This window comes from Cuculus canorus, chromosome 3, assembly GCF_017976375.1.
Source record: "Cuculus canorus isolate bCucCan1 chromosome 3, bCucCan1.pri, whole genome shotgun sequence".
NCBI classification, from domain to species: domain Eukaryota; kingdom Metazoa; phylum Chordata; class Aves; order Cuculiformes; family Cuculidae; genus Cuculus; species Cuculus canorus.
Genome location: NC_071403.1, coordinates 86,935,494 through 86,950,759, shown reverse-complemented (window position 1 = coordinate 86,950,759; position 15,266 = coordinate 86,935,494). Strand labels below are relative to the sequence as shown.

General features: G+C 35.7%; 1 protein-coding gene across 15 annotated transcripts in view; it reads right to left on the bottom strand.

Annotated features, from left to right (window-relative positions):
• The window catches only part of WDPCP (WD repeat containing planar cell polarity effector), a 164,706-nt gene that overhangs the window by 78,329 nt on the left and 71,111 nt on the right, over positions 1 to 15,266 (bottom strand). For all 15 annotated transcript variants that reach the window (XR_008449200.1, XR_008449201.1, XR_008449202.1 and 12 more), the window contains 3 exons: positions 12,842 to 12,956; positions 9,108 to 9,241; positions 4,585 to 4,776 (listed from right to left, as the gene is read on the bottom strand). Coding sequence is in view for 10 of the 15 variants with exons in the window: in XM_054063066.1 (XP_053919041.1) it covers positions 4,585 to 4,776; positions 9,108 to 9,241; positions 12,842 to 12,956 (441 nt within the window). In the remaining 5 variants the exon portion in view is untranslated. The remainder of the gene's footprint in view (positions 1 to 4,584; positions 4,777 to 9,107; positions 9,242 to 12,841; positions 12,957 to 15,266) is intronic.

The following is a 15,266-nucleotide window of genomic DNA, read 5'->3' as shown; positions in this document are numbered from 1 at the left end:
ATGTTTTATTTATTTTATGGATGTTAAAAAAATGCTTATTTAATTTCACACAGTGAGGCTCCAAATAACAACAAACACTTTAATTAGAAATGTAGAGTGGGAAGTGTAGCGCACACTAGAGTAAAATAGTTTTAAGTACAGCACTGTGAAGATGTAAGAAAATAAAACACTGTTTTTAAACCTTTCAAAAATAAAAATGCAAGGCTCCTTCTCTAGCTTACTTATTTGGCTGCATTGCTTTTACAGTCCTACATGCAATCTTATTATTTAGAACTTCAGCCAACATTTATTCTTATTTTCTTTCAAAATTTATCATCATCATCTTTATCCCATATTATTCATTGAACTTTTAACCCAGTGTGACATCAAGGATTTTACATTCTTTGCTATATGTATGTGAGAGGTATTTCAGCTATTCAGTCACACACTGTAGATGTTTTTCTGAGGGCTACAGTAATTGTACGATAGCTCACTCGTAAAAGATCTGCTGTGTTTATTTCACAAGTCTGAGGCACAATGTGGAAGCAGTAACTACTTAATGTTGCCTCTTGGGAGAAAGAAAAACAATATTCTCTCTCAGGCAAATGATTTTTTCCACAAGATTGAAGTATAATTTCAGTGATTTGCACTAGCACTAAATGGAGTGAAAATAAACATAGAAAAGACAAATGCAAAGTATTACAGTAACTGAGCCCTGGCGTCATCACCTCCTGTTAACTTAAGTTTACAGAATAAAGTTCATGTTGATTTTAACATGACTTTCTCTCAAAGCATTTAATACAAGGATGATTTCACATCAGATCCTATTTATTCATAGCAATTGTTTGAAATTATTTCTGGAAGATTCCTCTTCTGGTTTTGAAATCAAAATACCAGCATTATTTCCACAGGGAGATAATTTAAATAACATCCTTGATCATTGGTATTTAACAAAGAAGATACAAAATAAACCAAAATAATTAAATAAATAATTTGGAGAATGGATGAGTTTACCAGAGGAAACCAATTTATGAAAGGTTCAACAGCAAACAGTCCTGCAGCAACATGAATACATGCAGATAAAGATATAACACACACCACAGCAAAGTTATGTGTTAAAGAAAAAAGTGCTTTTCTTTCTTCAGGGGAGGATTCCTCACTAAATCCTACATTTAACATAGTAAACACTGATCTCAGGGAAAAAAAATGAAGAGAGTAAAAGAAATTAAGATTTGCAAAGAAAAAGTAGTTTCTATTTTTTTAAAGGAATAATGTCTACCTTTAGCCGTAGTAGTAGCAAATGTTAAAACATAAAGCCACACAGCACAATTAAAATCACATTTATAGTGTATTTAATATGCAAAATCTATTAAGGTGAAAAGCTGCCCCAAATACCGTATGTGCAAGGGGAATCACCCCAATGCAGAACACATAGTTACAGGATAGCGTCACATGGAGGGGGTGAGCTGCCTTGTCCTAGAGCCATTCCTGCTCTCATCACAATAAACACACTTCTGGTGGGCAGCAAATATCACTCAGAAAATTCTTCCAGGAAGGAAGTAATATCACTGAAGTGCCTTGTTTACATTCCCTCTCCCACAACAATAAAAGTGTCAGCAGCTGGCAGATCTTTTTGCGTTTTTTATTTACGTCAGTACCAAGGTGCTGTAGAATGGCTGTGGGTAGCACCCATTCATTTCCTTGGGCTTGGTTTACTTTTTCATAAATCAAAAATGCCAAACAGCTCTTTATGGGCTAGACATTAAGCGATTCCTGCTTTTCTCTCAATTCTAGATAATAATTTTGTATTATCCAAGCAATACTATTATTTTCAAGTAAAATGCTGGCAGTATTACTTTACTACACTTTTTTCTTTTGATAAATGCTTCAAACTGAATAATCTTACAAGTCTTTTCCAAGACTTGATTCTATGATTCTATGATTCTATGATTCTATGCTTCTCATTATTCCATTGACAATAATAATTTACTGGAACAAAATTCACATTATTGGTCAAATATGACAAATATGGATTTACTTTCATGCAGAACAATGGCATGTTGTGTTTTTATTCCAGATCTGTACCTGAGGAACACTACAAATGGTAAAGGAGTAGAGGCAAACATAGGCAAGTAAGCATGTTCAAAGAAATAGTGTATTTTTGTGGTATCTGACATAGACAGTGACTGTTTAGAAGAGGTCTGGAAACACCAACTACATTCTTGCTCATGTTTAAGCTATCAAATGACCCTCAAAAGGTGTCAAGTTAAAGTTCTCCTCCAAGACTCTGTAACAGAAAAATGTACCTCAGTTTACTGCAGGCTGGGGGTTGATGCTACTTCTAGAGCCTCCAGGTTACAACATCCCCCTTCCATGCACAAGAATTTAACTGCTGCCCATATGGGGTGCTAAAGAAATCAAGAAAAAAACCCACAAACAGTACTGTAGGTTACATGTTATGTATACACAGGGTAAGCATAACAGAGCGTCTTAAGCCTTACACAGCAGCTCACTGAGCATTCAAGAGAAATGCACATGGAACAGACTAATTGACAACCAGCAAGACAGTTTGTTGTCTATATATGACTAAATTTTCCATAGCCCTGGCATATTTGTTGGTAATTTACTGACAAATACAGGAAAAGAAACTTCATCCAAAGATTTTAGGATTACAACAGACAAGTACAGGAAAAGAATCAGAAAAGGGAAGGCAACTGAACAGTTAAAATTGGCATTTCTGCTTTTAAAAATAATTTTCTTATACAATATGGGCTAAATTAAAAGGATTATGACTTTAGGCCTAAAGGCTCAGTGAATGCTTATTATCATTACTGTGTTAAGCACCAGTGATGTTCTTGGGACTATACTAGACAGTCTCAGCCCTGAGCAATTTAGAGTCTGAACCAGAAAAAGATAAAACAAGGTGTATTGAAAGATGCAGAGCAACACTGTAATTTGGAAATCTCCCTTTAATACATAAAATGAAACAAAGAAAGCTTTAAACTGACAGGGTGGTTTCAGCGAATTTCTTAGAAGAAATGAGTCTCTAAAAAACATCTCAGAAAATGGAGATTGCAAACTGCTATGCTGGCATTAGAGAGCCTTCTGGAAGACGTGGGAAGGAGACAAAAGACAAGAGAATGTTGCTGTCAGAACCTGGACATACGGAAGTCATGGAAAGAAATAAGATCTGAAATATAAGTAGGATAAAGTTTCATGATATCAACACAGGGACTAGGCTGAAAAAACTTACCAAGAACAGACGCACACTTTAGCTACCAGTGTAATTTTTTATGTGATTGGGCATAGTTGCAGGGGGAATGGAGAACTGCAGGTGACTATCGGACAGAGAAGAGAGATGAGTCAAAGATGACTGCCAGCAGAGAGAGAGGTCAATCAAAAAGAAGCAAAGAAGGCAGAACTTGAGGTAATTTAAACTTAAATTCTACACTGACTAATGACTGAAATAAGAAAGAAAAGCTGTCTCAACTACCTTTTCTTTTTCGCTTTTGATAAAATCCCAAGCAAAAAAAAAAAAAGCTCATTGAAATTAATATTAGTTATCAAAGTAATAATTCCAAGACATTAAAACATGTACAACTTCCCTAATTAAAGAGAACAGGTTGTTGTTTATAAGAGCAGCTTATTTTAAAGTGTTAGTTAGTTTTTTTTCCCCACAGGGAAATAGCCTGTAGTAACTACTCCAGAACAGCTATTCTACAGCTGATCCTCAAGTTTGTGCTCTTCTCCCACAGACAGTGTATTTTTAGTCCATATTAGTAATGCCTTAAGCTAAACTGAAAACAAAACTCCAAATACAGGAGCACCCATACAAGATGCTAGTCCAGAGCAGCTTTTACATCTTAAATTCAGGCTCCATTTCTTTTCAGAGTATGCCCAGACAGCTTCATTTTCAAGTTTTTAGCTAACATAAGAAATTGAATTAAAATATTGTTAAATAGACTAAATAAAAATGAAATAGATGAAATGGAAACAATTTTCCTAAAGAGGTAAGCTGAGCATCAGGAAAGAGGGTCAGCTTGTAGACTCATTCTAACTTGTAGCTTACATTCCCACCTGTAGATGGGGAATTTTGATTTTTCTTTAAGAAAAAAATTGGTCTCAGATTTGATAAATAGCCATAGCAACAATTTAAGCAGCACTTGGGTGTAGCTAAAGTTCTACAATAAAACACTTAAAATAGATGTAAAATGCCTATCAATTAATATTGCAGGCAACATAAAATAATTGCAGTAGACAAGCATGCAATAGCTACAGTTTTTAGCTCAGATTAGTTTTCTACTGGTACTCTGACACTTTTATTTTCAGTGTCAGCAGCTCCAAAGCTATTCCATTATAAAGATCTAACTTCCTTGCTACGTTTCTCGGATTGCCAGTTTTGATGTGAAAATAGTGAACGTGCTAAATAAAGTGGGTTTTTATTGAATAACAAACATTTGGTTCTAAGATTGCAATGGTTGATCTTCCCTTCTTATGTTTTTATCATGTCTGTTCTTTATATCTACTTGAATATGCATTTAAGTTGAATAGTTATTTCTTTAGCAAATCAAAAATATCATGTAATAAGAGAGTTTAGCACTTTACCTCCAATTTGCCATGTGCACAGCCTAATAGCAATAGGTTGGCTCTGTCCCTCTCACAGGAAATAGGAGACCAAGGCCAGGCTCCATCACTAGTTGCTGACCACCAGCAAATGACCATATCTTGCACAGAGTTTATTGCTAGGTGACGTTTCATCCTTCTACCTTCTGGTCCAAGTATATCAATATAAGAAATCTGATGGAAGAAAAAATGCAGGAAATATTTGAAGTGACAAAATAGCACAGTAGGAGCAATTGGGAGCATTTACGTTGGACATGTGAAAGAGAATATATATATACACAGAGAACTGTGTACATATATCTTCATATAGGCTGTCTGTAAATGTAAAAAATATCTCCTCAGACAGAAAAAGACATGCTCACACTTTTATCTGGTGTGTGTGTGGAGGCGGGGGGGGAGGGGGATTGAAAAGGAAAGGAATGTGAGTTAAGAAGGAATTTACTGCAATGACTCCAATCAATACCAAAATGTACAGTCATGGTTGCTTGACAGCATCGACCTACACATAGGATTTAAGCTTAGCCATATTAAATGACAAGTTCTGCAAAGCTGACCAGAGAGTTAAGGCTAGTGTTTAAGACATAATCAAATATGAAATATATTCTACAGGGTTTGAGCAAACATATATCTTTCTTTTTCCTCTCTAAATTAAAGAATCCCGATATAAATATCCACTTTGCAAGAGAATATACACTTTTCTGCATATTGTGGATAAGCTATGGCATCATGCGTAAAGTTTATGCAGCTCTTGAGAATTGTGCCTCTTTCGCAGGAAGGATTTGCGGAATTTATTATTCAAACTCTGTTATTTTGGAGCATGGTTATTTGAAAACATGAGCAGTGCACCATCTGGGTGACACATGCCAAGGAAATATAGATTGCACCGCATTTCTGCTTAAGGAATTAATGGAAGGTTGATAGCTAGGGGAAAAAAAAAACTATCTTGCCATTGCTGGTCAGCAATAATCGAACCACTTTCTGGGGATTAAGCGCATGGCTAAGCCTACTGGACCAGACACTAGCAAAGGGCAGGGGGTCTTCTTATCAGAGAAATGCTTCTGGAGCCAGTCTCACTACATGACAGATTGCTTTCATATTCCTGTCTGCAAGGCAACAAAGGATGGCAGTAATGCGATAATGCCAGAGTGCAATGGGTGTTAAGAACCCGTTGCATTTATGTATTGTATTTAGTAAATAATCAGGCTCATCCAAATTGTGATCTCACCACTCAACCAAGGCCATTAAAATCAAGGTTAATGCTTTAATAATCCTTTGCTGTTTTTTATATGGTCAAAAAGAACCCTTTTCTATTTGCATGGTCATAATATTATTGACCTCTTCATCCCCTGAATACACATCAAAAGAAACTGAAATCAAAGTAATTACCAATGTTGTTCTCTCATGGTAAACATTTAACTCCTTGTAACATCTCATCCTTCAGAAAATTGAAATAGATTAAAAAAATACAGATGGGAAAAACTTGGAAAAGGTCAATATTTGCAGAATATACTGTGTTTTACTTGTCAAAATACTCTTTAGAAGTGTAAAGATAAAACACACATAAAAGTTAACAGGTGCTCAACACTTGAATTAAAACTATATATAAATAGTTAATTTGGCAACAACACATTTATGAGGATGGAAACCCACAAATACTTGCACAGATATTACTATGTGCTGTATTGCAGCGTTAACTGTTCATAAGAATTTCATATGTTATAACAGCCACAAATCTTATGCCTTGCATTAGAGGTGGCACTTTCAAACATGGACTATGCTTCTGGGAAAAGGCAAATGATTGTTTTTATATTTTGCTGGTCTTCAAGACTATAGTGATTCATACAGTGTCTTTCTTTTTTCAAAGTGTAAACACAATCTAAGATGGTATCGTTTAGAAAGGAAAAGTGTAGAGAAAGTAATTCTTCCATTTAGGTATGTATTGTGTAAAAACCTCCAACTTTTGGATTAATATCAAACTGTGAGGAGGAACGGAGGGCTGACTTGTTCTCACTACTAATAGCACCCTGGCAGTGCAGCACTGCCTAGTGTTCCCTGCCAATTTTGCCCACCATAAGGCTGGACAGTGAAGAGTGTGAAGTTGTATTTGTCCAGGTACCAAAGAAATTACAATGCAAATATGACAGGATTTTAATTGTATCACTACATATGATTGTAAGCAAGCATTTTTCTCATTTTACAAACGGGAATTTAAACTCAAATGCTACATACACTTGTCACAGCTACACCAAAAGTCAGAGGCAGGGATGAAAGCTACACTCAAATTTCCTGAATCTTAGCTTTCTATTTTAATCCCATGGTAGTTTTATAATTGTGCAAGTTACCTTCTAATTCCACTTCTCTTGAAAAAAAAAAAAAATCAGCACTAAGTAATGGCTTTTGCTAAAGTATATATTGTTGTAAGTTTGCACATCAGCAACCGAGGACCATCTTTTGTTTCTTTTGTTAGTTATAGTGACACTACTGTTGACTGGGTCTGTGATCTTTAAGCTTTTGTGAGTTTGACCAAAAGCAGGCATAAAGAACTCTAATTCAATGCAGAGAGCTGATACAATATTATTACAGTAGTGAAAATGCTTTCTGCTGGCTCACACTGGTGTAATTTTGAAGATAAAATAAATAATATTTAGCTGCCTAACTAGCAAGCCTCACACAAAAGAACATTCAATTGAAAAATGCAAATGCCTTTTTTTTGACTGGCAAAGAAACAATCCATAGTGATTCCCACTGATTTCAAGAGAAAGCAAAGTTAACACTGAACATGGAGGCATTTCTAGAAACTCAGCTGTGTCAGCAAAGAACTGAACATAACAACCATATTAAAGAATACAGCAGATACTTCTGGTTTCCTAGGACAGAGAGAGTTTTCTATGGATTAGGCTTTCCTCCTTTCCCAAGGAAAAAACACCATAACCATTAGATCCAAAAAGTGCCCAGGAATACCTAGAATGAACATATATTTTCTAAACATAAATTAACTAGGGAGCTATGACCCTTACAATTAAATTATGAAGGTCATCTTCAGCTTACCACAACTTCTTCATTAAAGTTTAGAGCTATTAATAAAAAAACTTACACTGCACTACCTTAACAAACACTGTAGGCCAGGCACAAGTACACATCATTTTAAAGTTAACTACGTATCAGCTCAGTTCCTGGTGAACAGTGAACTGTCTCAAATCCACGTTACAGAGGTTGGATCAATCTCGCAAACACAAGTCATTGCTGAAAAGAGGCTGTGAACTGAAACAGCCTGGAAAATGTATTAGATATTCATCCTACCAGAAAGTATTTCTACCAAGCAAGTTAAAATGTAATATGGCAAAACTTAAATTAAACACATCCTTAAAAAGCTCACCTTGCAGATGTAAACTCCCTTATGTGAGGAAGCAAATTACTGACAGGTTGTCAAGGGGAAAATATTTGCCAGAACAAGATTGTTTTCCTTAACACTTATCCAGTCTGAAATAAATACAAACTCTCTCCTTTGCTTATTACATCTTTCTACCTTTCTTAGGCAAAGGTTTGTCTCTCCTTCATTTTTGCAGTGAATTGAATGCAGCCCCGCTCCTACACTGCCTTGATGTCAAAGAGATTATGGTTGAAATAAGTCTACACGGCCCAATCCATCCAAGACACAGTGTCATTCATCTTGAGACGCGCTGGATGCTACTAACATTCACACTTGCTACTTTAAAGCCAGCTCAGTTACCTCTAGACTATTTTTCAGCTACCCCTGTAACTGTGGATAGACACACCTGTACATAAAGGGCTGGAAAAAAAGGCGTATTTTAATCTTCACTGTGTAAGTAGTGAGTTGAGATACACAGCCATCAAGTTGCTTGCCTAAGGTCATATGCTTAGTTTGCCAGTGGCTTCTGTATCTTGAGTCCTAGCTCAGTGCCTAATTGTAAAACCAACTCTCCCAACAACACGATTACTGTAACTAGAGGGAAAATTAAGATTTCTGCAAAGAATTACAACAGTCTTGGAGGTCAGACAGATGACTGAATTATCACAACTTCATGAGTTCGGGTGTATCATCTGAGCCATAGTAATTGACCATGTGTGCGTTTTTAGCCCACAGCAAACAAGAGGTAAAACACATTAGCTTAAATCTTTTACACTGAGGTTTACCATTACAGATTTTGCTTCATGCTTGTTAGATACTGAGAATGTGCAAAAGGGTCAGTTACTGCTGCTCAACTGACACAAGGTAATCTGTTAAGCAGGGGTAACTCGACTGTGTGTCTGAGCCCTTAACCTAAATACAGTAGAAAATTGAATCCCTCTTGGCACAGTATTTTAACTCATTAACTCAGAATGCCATGTAATTTTTTTTTGACTTTTCAATAACTGCCATCTTTAGAATTTGAGCTGATCAGTTATATAAAGGTTTGCTATTTATACCATTGTATGATATCAATGAATACCAGTGATTCATGTTATGTTACTGCAGTATTTACAGTCACTATCGACAGCAATACCTTAAAGTCCAAACAAGAGAGCTTTTCCAGTCTTTTGTTTACATCAGGAGAATCCACCTTCTTCGTAAACTGAATAAAGCAGAGTTGGTTATGGTCCTCAAATGACAAGATGATGAAATTGTCTGTAAGAATAGCTGAAAACAAATAAAAATTGTCAGTTGTCACCACTGTAATACCTGTTTCTAGTAACAAAACAAATTACTGTACCCTCCACTGAGACACTGCAAAAAAAGAATTTTTTCAAGATAGCATCTTAAATATTACACTGAAGCCTCTGTAATTTCCTAAAAGACATCAGTGTGTCATCCTGCCAGGACCCTCTTGGAAATGAGAAATAAAGCCTAGGAAGCACTCTGATTACAGAAATGTGAATAAGTTATTCCATATCAAGTAACCACTACATTGAAATATAAGGTTTATGCCCTTCCACATTCATCTTCATCTCAGTTCAGCCTTCAGTCTTCTTTTCGGTTACGGTAACATGCACCAGTATTTCAGAAATGCACCTAACACAGAATTGCTTGTGGTGTACTTGAGGTGTATCTGGTATTTTAGACATTGTAAGGTTCTGGGTGCTGCTGCAGGCACCCAGGACTCTGTTACATACAGGACTGTGCTTTAGAGGGGTTATGAAACCGTTGAAAGCTTTGCATGGAGGTACCCAAAACACAGGTAATCAAGATGGAATAGATCCCCTTGGAGTCTGGGAAAGTGTAGTGGAATCCCCCACTGTTATCATAAGGGGGTGCTAGACCAAAACAGGTAAATATAAAAGAGAATAACTAATTAGACAATAAAAATTAATTAGACAATAGTATCTAGATTTTTTTCCCCAAGTGTTATGCAATTATTCAAGCAGTGCCCATGTTTAAAAAGATGACAGAGAATGCAGTGAGTCATGGGGGTAACTAGTACCAGATCACTGAAAAATTGTTCATGAGAATTGGGTTTAAAGTAAAGCCAGTAAGCTGTTTTAAGTTAATCAGCCCAGAAACCTCTAATAAAAGGAACAAGTAAAACCCTGCAGAACAATCCCTGAAAAAAAAAAATCTGTGACTAATATCCTAGATTCTTAAATTGTATTTTATATATCCTTAAGTAGACTGACCATTTAGTCTTACACATAGGCAGTAAAAACTGACTCCTTTGCCTTCATTTAGTCTAATTTATAACCAGTTTTAATTTTCTAATAGTCATGCACTGGTGCAGCTCTGAAATATCTAGCATGCAAATGCTAAAGGGTAAATTTTAAAGTCAAATGATTGCCTTCAAAATGTAATACTAACACTAGCTTTTGAAAAAAAAAGAAATAGTGATAAAGTATCCAGCATGGTGAGTTCGAAGGTATAACCGAGATCCTAAACACACATGACAATTCATAGCCATTGAGTATAGTATCCTTAATACGTACAGTTAAACATGTTGATATCCTCATAGCCATTGTTTACACTAAATATGACCCACAGCACACCTCAGATGCTTCTGAAATTTGTTGTGGTTAAAGGAAACAAAGCGGGATTCAAAGATCCCTGGGCATGAGTGAACAAGACTAGCAGTCCCTTGCTTTTCAGTATCCATGGTTGTCTGCAGCAGGAGTGGAGACCAGATCAATACGAACACAACTATGGGCCTAGTTAGACAGATATTCAGAGAGGACCCATATGCTGCACAGTCAGATTACCTTAAAAAAGGCAGGCAGCGCAGTTAATATTCCCTGTACAAGTACTGCAATACCTCAATGCCACAAAATAATTTAGAAAATGAGATTTTTTTTAGGAAAGCAATTTTGCTATAATTTCAAATTAAATTTATTTTTTAATTTTGCCTATAAATGATAAAAATCAAGAGTACTTTATTATGGGCAGGAGGATTTTAAATCAAATCTTAATTCTATATTTTGCACACACAATATGATCTTTATTGCAAATATTAAGAGAGTATGCCATATTTTGTAAGTAGTTTTGGCAGGTTGTAATCTTAACCATTTCTCCCTATAAACAATTGTTAAAATAAGAACTATTATTTTTATACAGATTTCTTGTATTAAAAATCATATCTCTTTTGGCCAACTTTATAATCACAACCCTAATTCCAACCTAGATTTGGGAAGATATGCAGTTATGTTGGATTAAACGTCATTTATTCTAGGGCAACATTATGTCATAGTTCTCACATAAGGATAGCTCAGTACAAAAATTTGTATTTTGAGCACTATTTGTGCAGGTAACAATACTACCTTCTTTTGTTGTACATTAAAAATATAAGTATTGCAATGACAGGTTTTGCAGGTTTTGCTTTTACTGGACAGAAGCAGTCCTGTTTCGCCTTCAGACATGGGTATTACCAAACATGGAGGTTTTAGCAATTCTCGAATAAGTGAAAATAAGGACAAACCATTACATAATTACATAAACCATAATGTTATTTGTAGCTGCTTGAGTGGTATAACTGTAGGAAACATTCATTGCTTTATTATTGTTGTAGGTTTTTTTAGCTTGCAATATTTTTTTTTAAAAAAAATTGTATTTATCGAACATATTAAGCCAGTGTAAGGCAAGACATTTATAATTTAATAATTTTTTTTTTTTAAAGACAGTATTCCTAGTAAGTTCTACAAACAATTCAAATTTTGGCATAAATTAGCTTCCACGCTTTCCTACTTTTTTTGTAACCTGAAAGTAAGAAATTGTCCCCCTGGAAACAGAGGGCAGAAAAATCTGAGATAGAATCAGTAATCTAGTAACTTATGTGAAGGGTGAAAAAAAGGAGTCAAGATATTAAATGCATTTTATACTCTGTATAATTAGCTGATAAAAAATGAGGTTACGGTTAGTTTCTTTTATACTAAAGATTCTAAAATAGTTAGATTATCATTATTTTTCAAGACTAAACTACAGTATACTGATAACAGAAGATCAGAGGGACACAGTATTGCAGCCTTCTTAAATAACCAGACCAATATTCAATACATGCTTGGGTATGGAAGAGAAGAAATCATTAAAGATCAAAGCTAAATGGAGCATATATTCTTATTAAAAGGATGTAATTTGGGTCTACTATTTAAGAATTTGGAAGATAATGCACATGTAATTTGGCATGCATCAATATTCCATATTTTTGATCATGCAGATGCCAAGACACTGACGCCCAGTTGGGTTCTCAGCAGAGCTCTGTAGAGACACATTGAAAGCTACAGTCATACTAGAAAGATGTTGAGAACTGGTACATTTTCATAAGTTTTCTTCTACATAAAACTAAAACTTCCTTTTTAGGAGTCATTAGTTAATGACTAGTGACTAATAATTGTAAGATTCTGGAAATCTAGAAACTAAATCAGGTCACCTCCATGTAACTAATGATATCTAGCCTTTTCTAATAAGTAAATATTTTAATAATAACTATCCCATGTAATTAATCAGTTGGCTGATGCTTGGTTCTGGCCCATTTTCCCACTTATGAAATAAACATGACAAGTTTAAAGGGCACGTTTGCAGTGATTAAAACCTCTAAGAAAATTTTAGAAAACCATTCAGTATTTGACAAGGCTGAAAACTTTGATGTTAAATATTATTCTTAAAGTGTTCATAGTCCTGAGGGTTGTAACCATGGCTTTACAAGCAATTACTTGTTGTGTTTGCAAGTCCCCAGTGGCAATAATTAGTCTACCTGTTGACATACTGTTTCTCTACTCTATTGTTAATGTAGGCAATTGATTTGCACGTGGGTGTAATTACCATCGCTGATGGTGTCGGAGATGAGCTTCCCCACCAGGGTCCTGTCAATCACCACCTTCTCCAGCTGTGGCCCAGAAAGGCTTAGGGACACCAATATACCCGAGTGAAAGAGGAGCTAAATCCAAACAGTGAGAAAACAAGACATCAAGAATCATTAATAAAGTGAAATCTTCCAAGGTACATATTAGCAGCTGTCCATTACACAGTAATCTAATTTTCAAAATTACAAAAAAGACTTATCATTAATGTGAAGAGGTCTCATAATGATTTTGAAAGCTTTTTCCATGAAAGGGAGAGATGTAACATGACACCAAATTACACAGTTACAAGAACTATGATTGTTGAACGCTTGAAGAAGATGCATGCTAAGTCATCAAATGTTGCAGAAAATATTCTGCATTTGTTTGTAAAAATGAAGATAAAAATTCTGTCCTGAAGGATTCCACTGACCACTCTATCATCCATGGATCTGTTTTCTTCTGTCTAAAATAACTGCACAGATTGCAGGAAAAATACCATCAAGTTGGGTTTCATGTGATTTTATATTATTATCACAGATTAAAACTAGCACCTTCTTGCTGTCCCTATTGTTTCTGATTATTCATATATTCAACTTAAATAATGGTGCCCTACCACAGTGACAGCTTGGTATAAGGTTATAAGTGTCTCTCTCAAAAAGAGTTTAAAGGAATTTAAAACATTGGACAGGAAAATCAGAGGCACATTTCAGAATTAACTGAATATTTCTGCCTAATTAATCTCAATTAAATGATACATATAATCTTTAAGACTAAGTTGCAGTACTTATCAGCTTATTCTGATGCTGTATCTTGTATGAGAGAGAGAAAGCTCAGTGGGAGGAGTTATGAAAACCATTTCTTTTTTTGTAATTAAACCATCACACTTAGTCATTTTCAGAATGCAACTATTACGGCAGAGAAATTCAGAAAATAAACCCCATAAAATTCTCTGCTCCATTGTGAGTTGACCTCACTTTGCCAAGTTACTCCAGCAGGAGTACATATATGCAAAGCTGTACTAGAGAGATACTGTTTTCTTAAAAACACGGTAAAAGACAAAGCCAGATGTTTATTAAAAACAATTCTGACCATATGAACTGTTTAACTTATTGCCAAACTTCAATTCTACAGACATCTTGATGTAAAAACAGTGAAAAAAATCATTACTGTGTCCTTGGTCTTCACATGCAGTACTGAAAACACAAGTGTATTTCAATTCACCTTCAAGTGCCAACTCTGATCATGCAAGCTGTTGGACTAGATGACCTCAGTATCTAAGCTAGAAGTTCAGGCCAGCCACTTCTTCCTTATATATGGCAGCAGTTCTGAAAGACCCATTCTGTCCACTAGGTTCCCTCTAATAATAAAAAATAATCAATATTTGGTCAGCATAGGTTATCCCAGCCCTAAGCTTGCTGAACAATCATTTCCACTGAAATAATCCTGAGTGGACAGACCATTCCAGAAACATCCAGGCGGCTCACCAAAGGCAAGAAATCTGGGACTCCAGCTCTTACTTCTACTGAACACCAGATTTCTTTGGAAATTTTATTACTTGTTCTTGTAGTAGAATTTGGCATAAAAATCCCTGTTTGTTTTACGCTAGAGGTGAGAGACAAACATGGTTGCAATATACTTTTTAGTACAACACAGTGGTACATAAACACCAGGTGAACTTCCTTGCAGTGAGATCTATTGGATTGCACAATAAATAAAAAAGTAAGGGGGCGAGGAATGTACTGATCTAATTGGGCTTGCCTCCCCCGCAATGCTCTGCTCCCAATAATTTAGCTATGAAAACTCCGCTATACATATTCTGCTGTATCACTATAGTTCTGTGCTCTCTGTAGCAAAGAACAGGACAAGCATATTTAACAAATATAAATAAATAAATAAACTATCTTTTTGCCCTGCTTAATATCTTTAACCAACATTTTTCAATTCTATCTTCCTATCAATTCACAGTAGTTTGAAAAGAAATTCTAGTGGTGTCTGAGTAGAAACAAAAAACGCATGTGATGTGAAATGAATTTAAGAACAAATGATTATTTCTCATCCTGTCAAAGCCTTATCATACATTCCTTTGACAAATATAGAATCATAGAATAGTTTGGGTTGGAAGTGACCTTGAAGATCATCCAGTTCCAACCCCCCTGCCATGGGCAGGGACACCTCCCACTAGACCAGGCTGACTAAAGCCCCATCCCACATGGCCTTGAACACCTCTAAGGATGGGGCAGCCACAACTTCCCTGGGCAACCTGGGCCAGTGTCTCACCACTCTCATCGTGAAGAAATTCCTCCTTATGTCTAGCTTAAATCTGCTCCTCTCCAGTTTATACCCATTGCCCCTAGTCCTATCACTACAAGCCTTTGTAAATAGTTCCTCCTCTGCTTTCTTGTAGC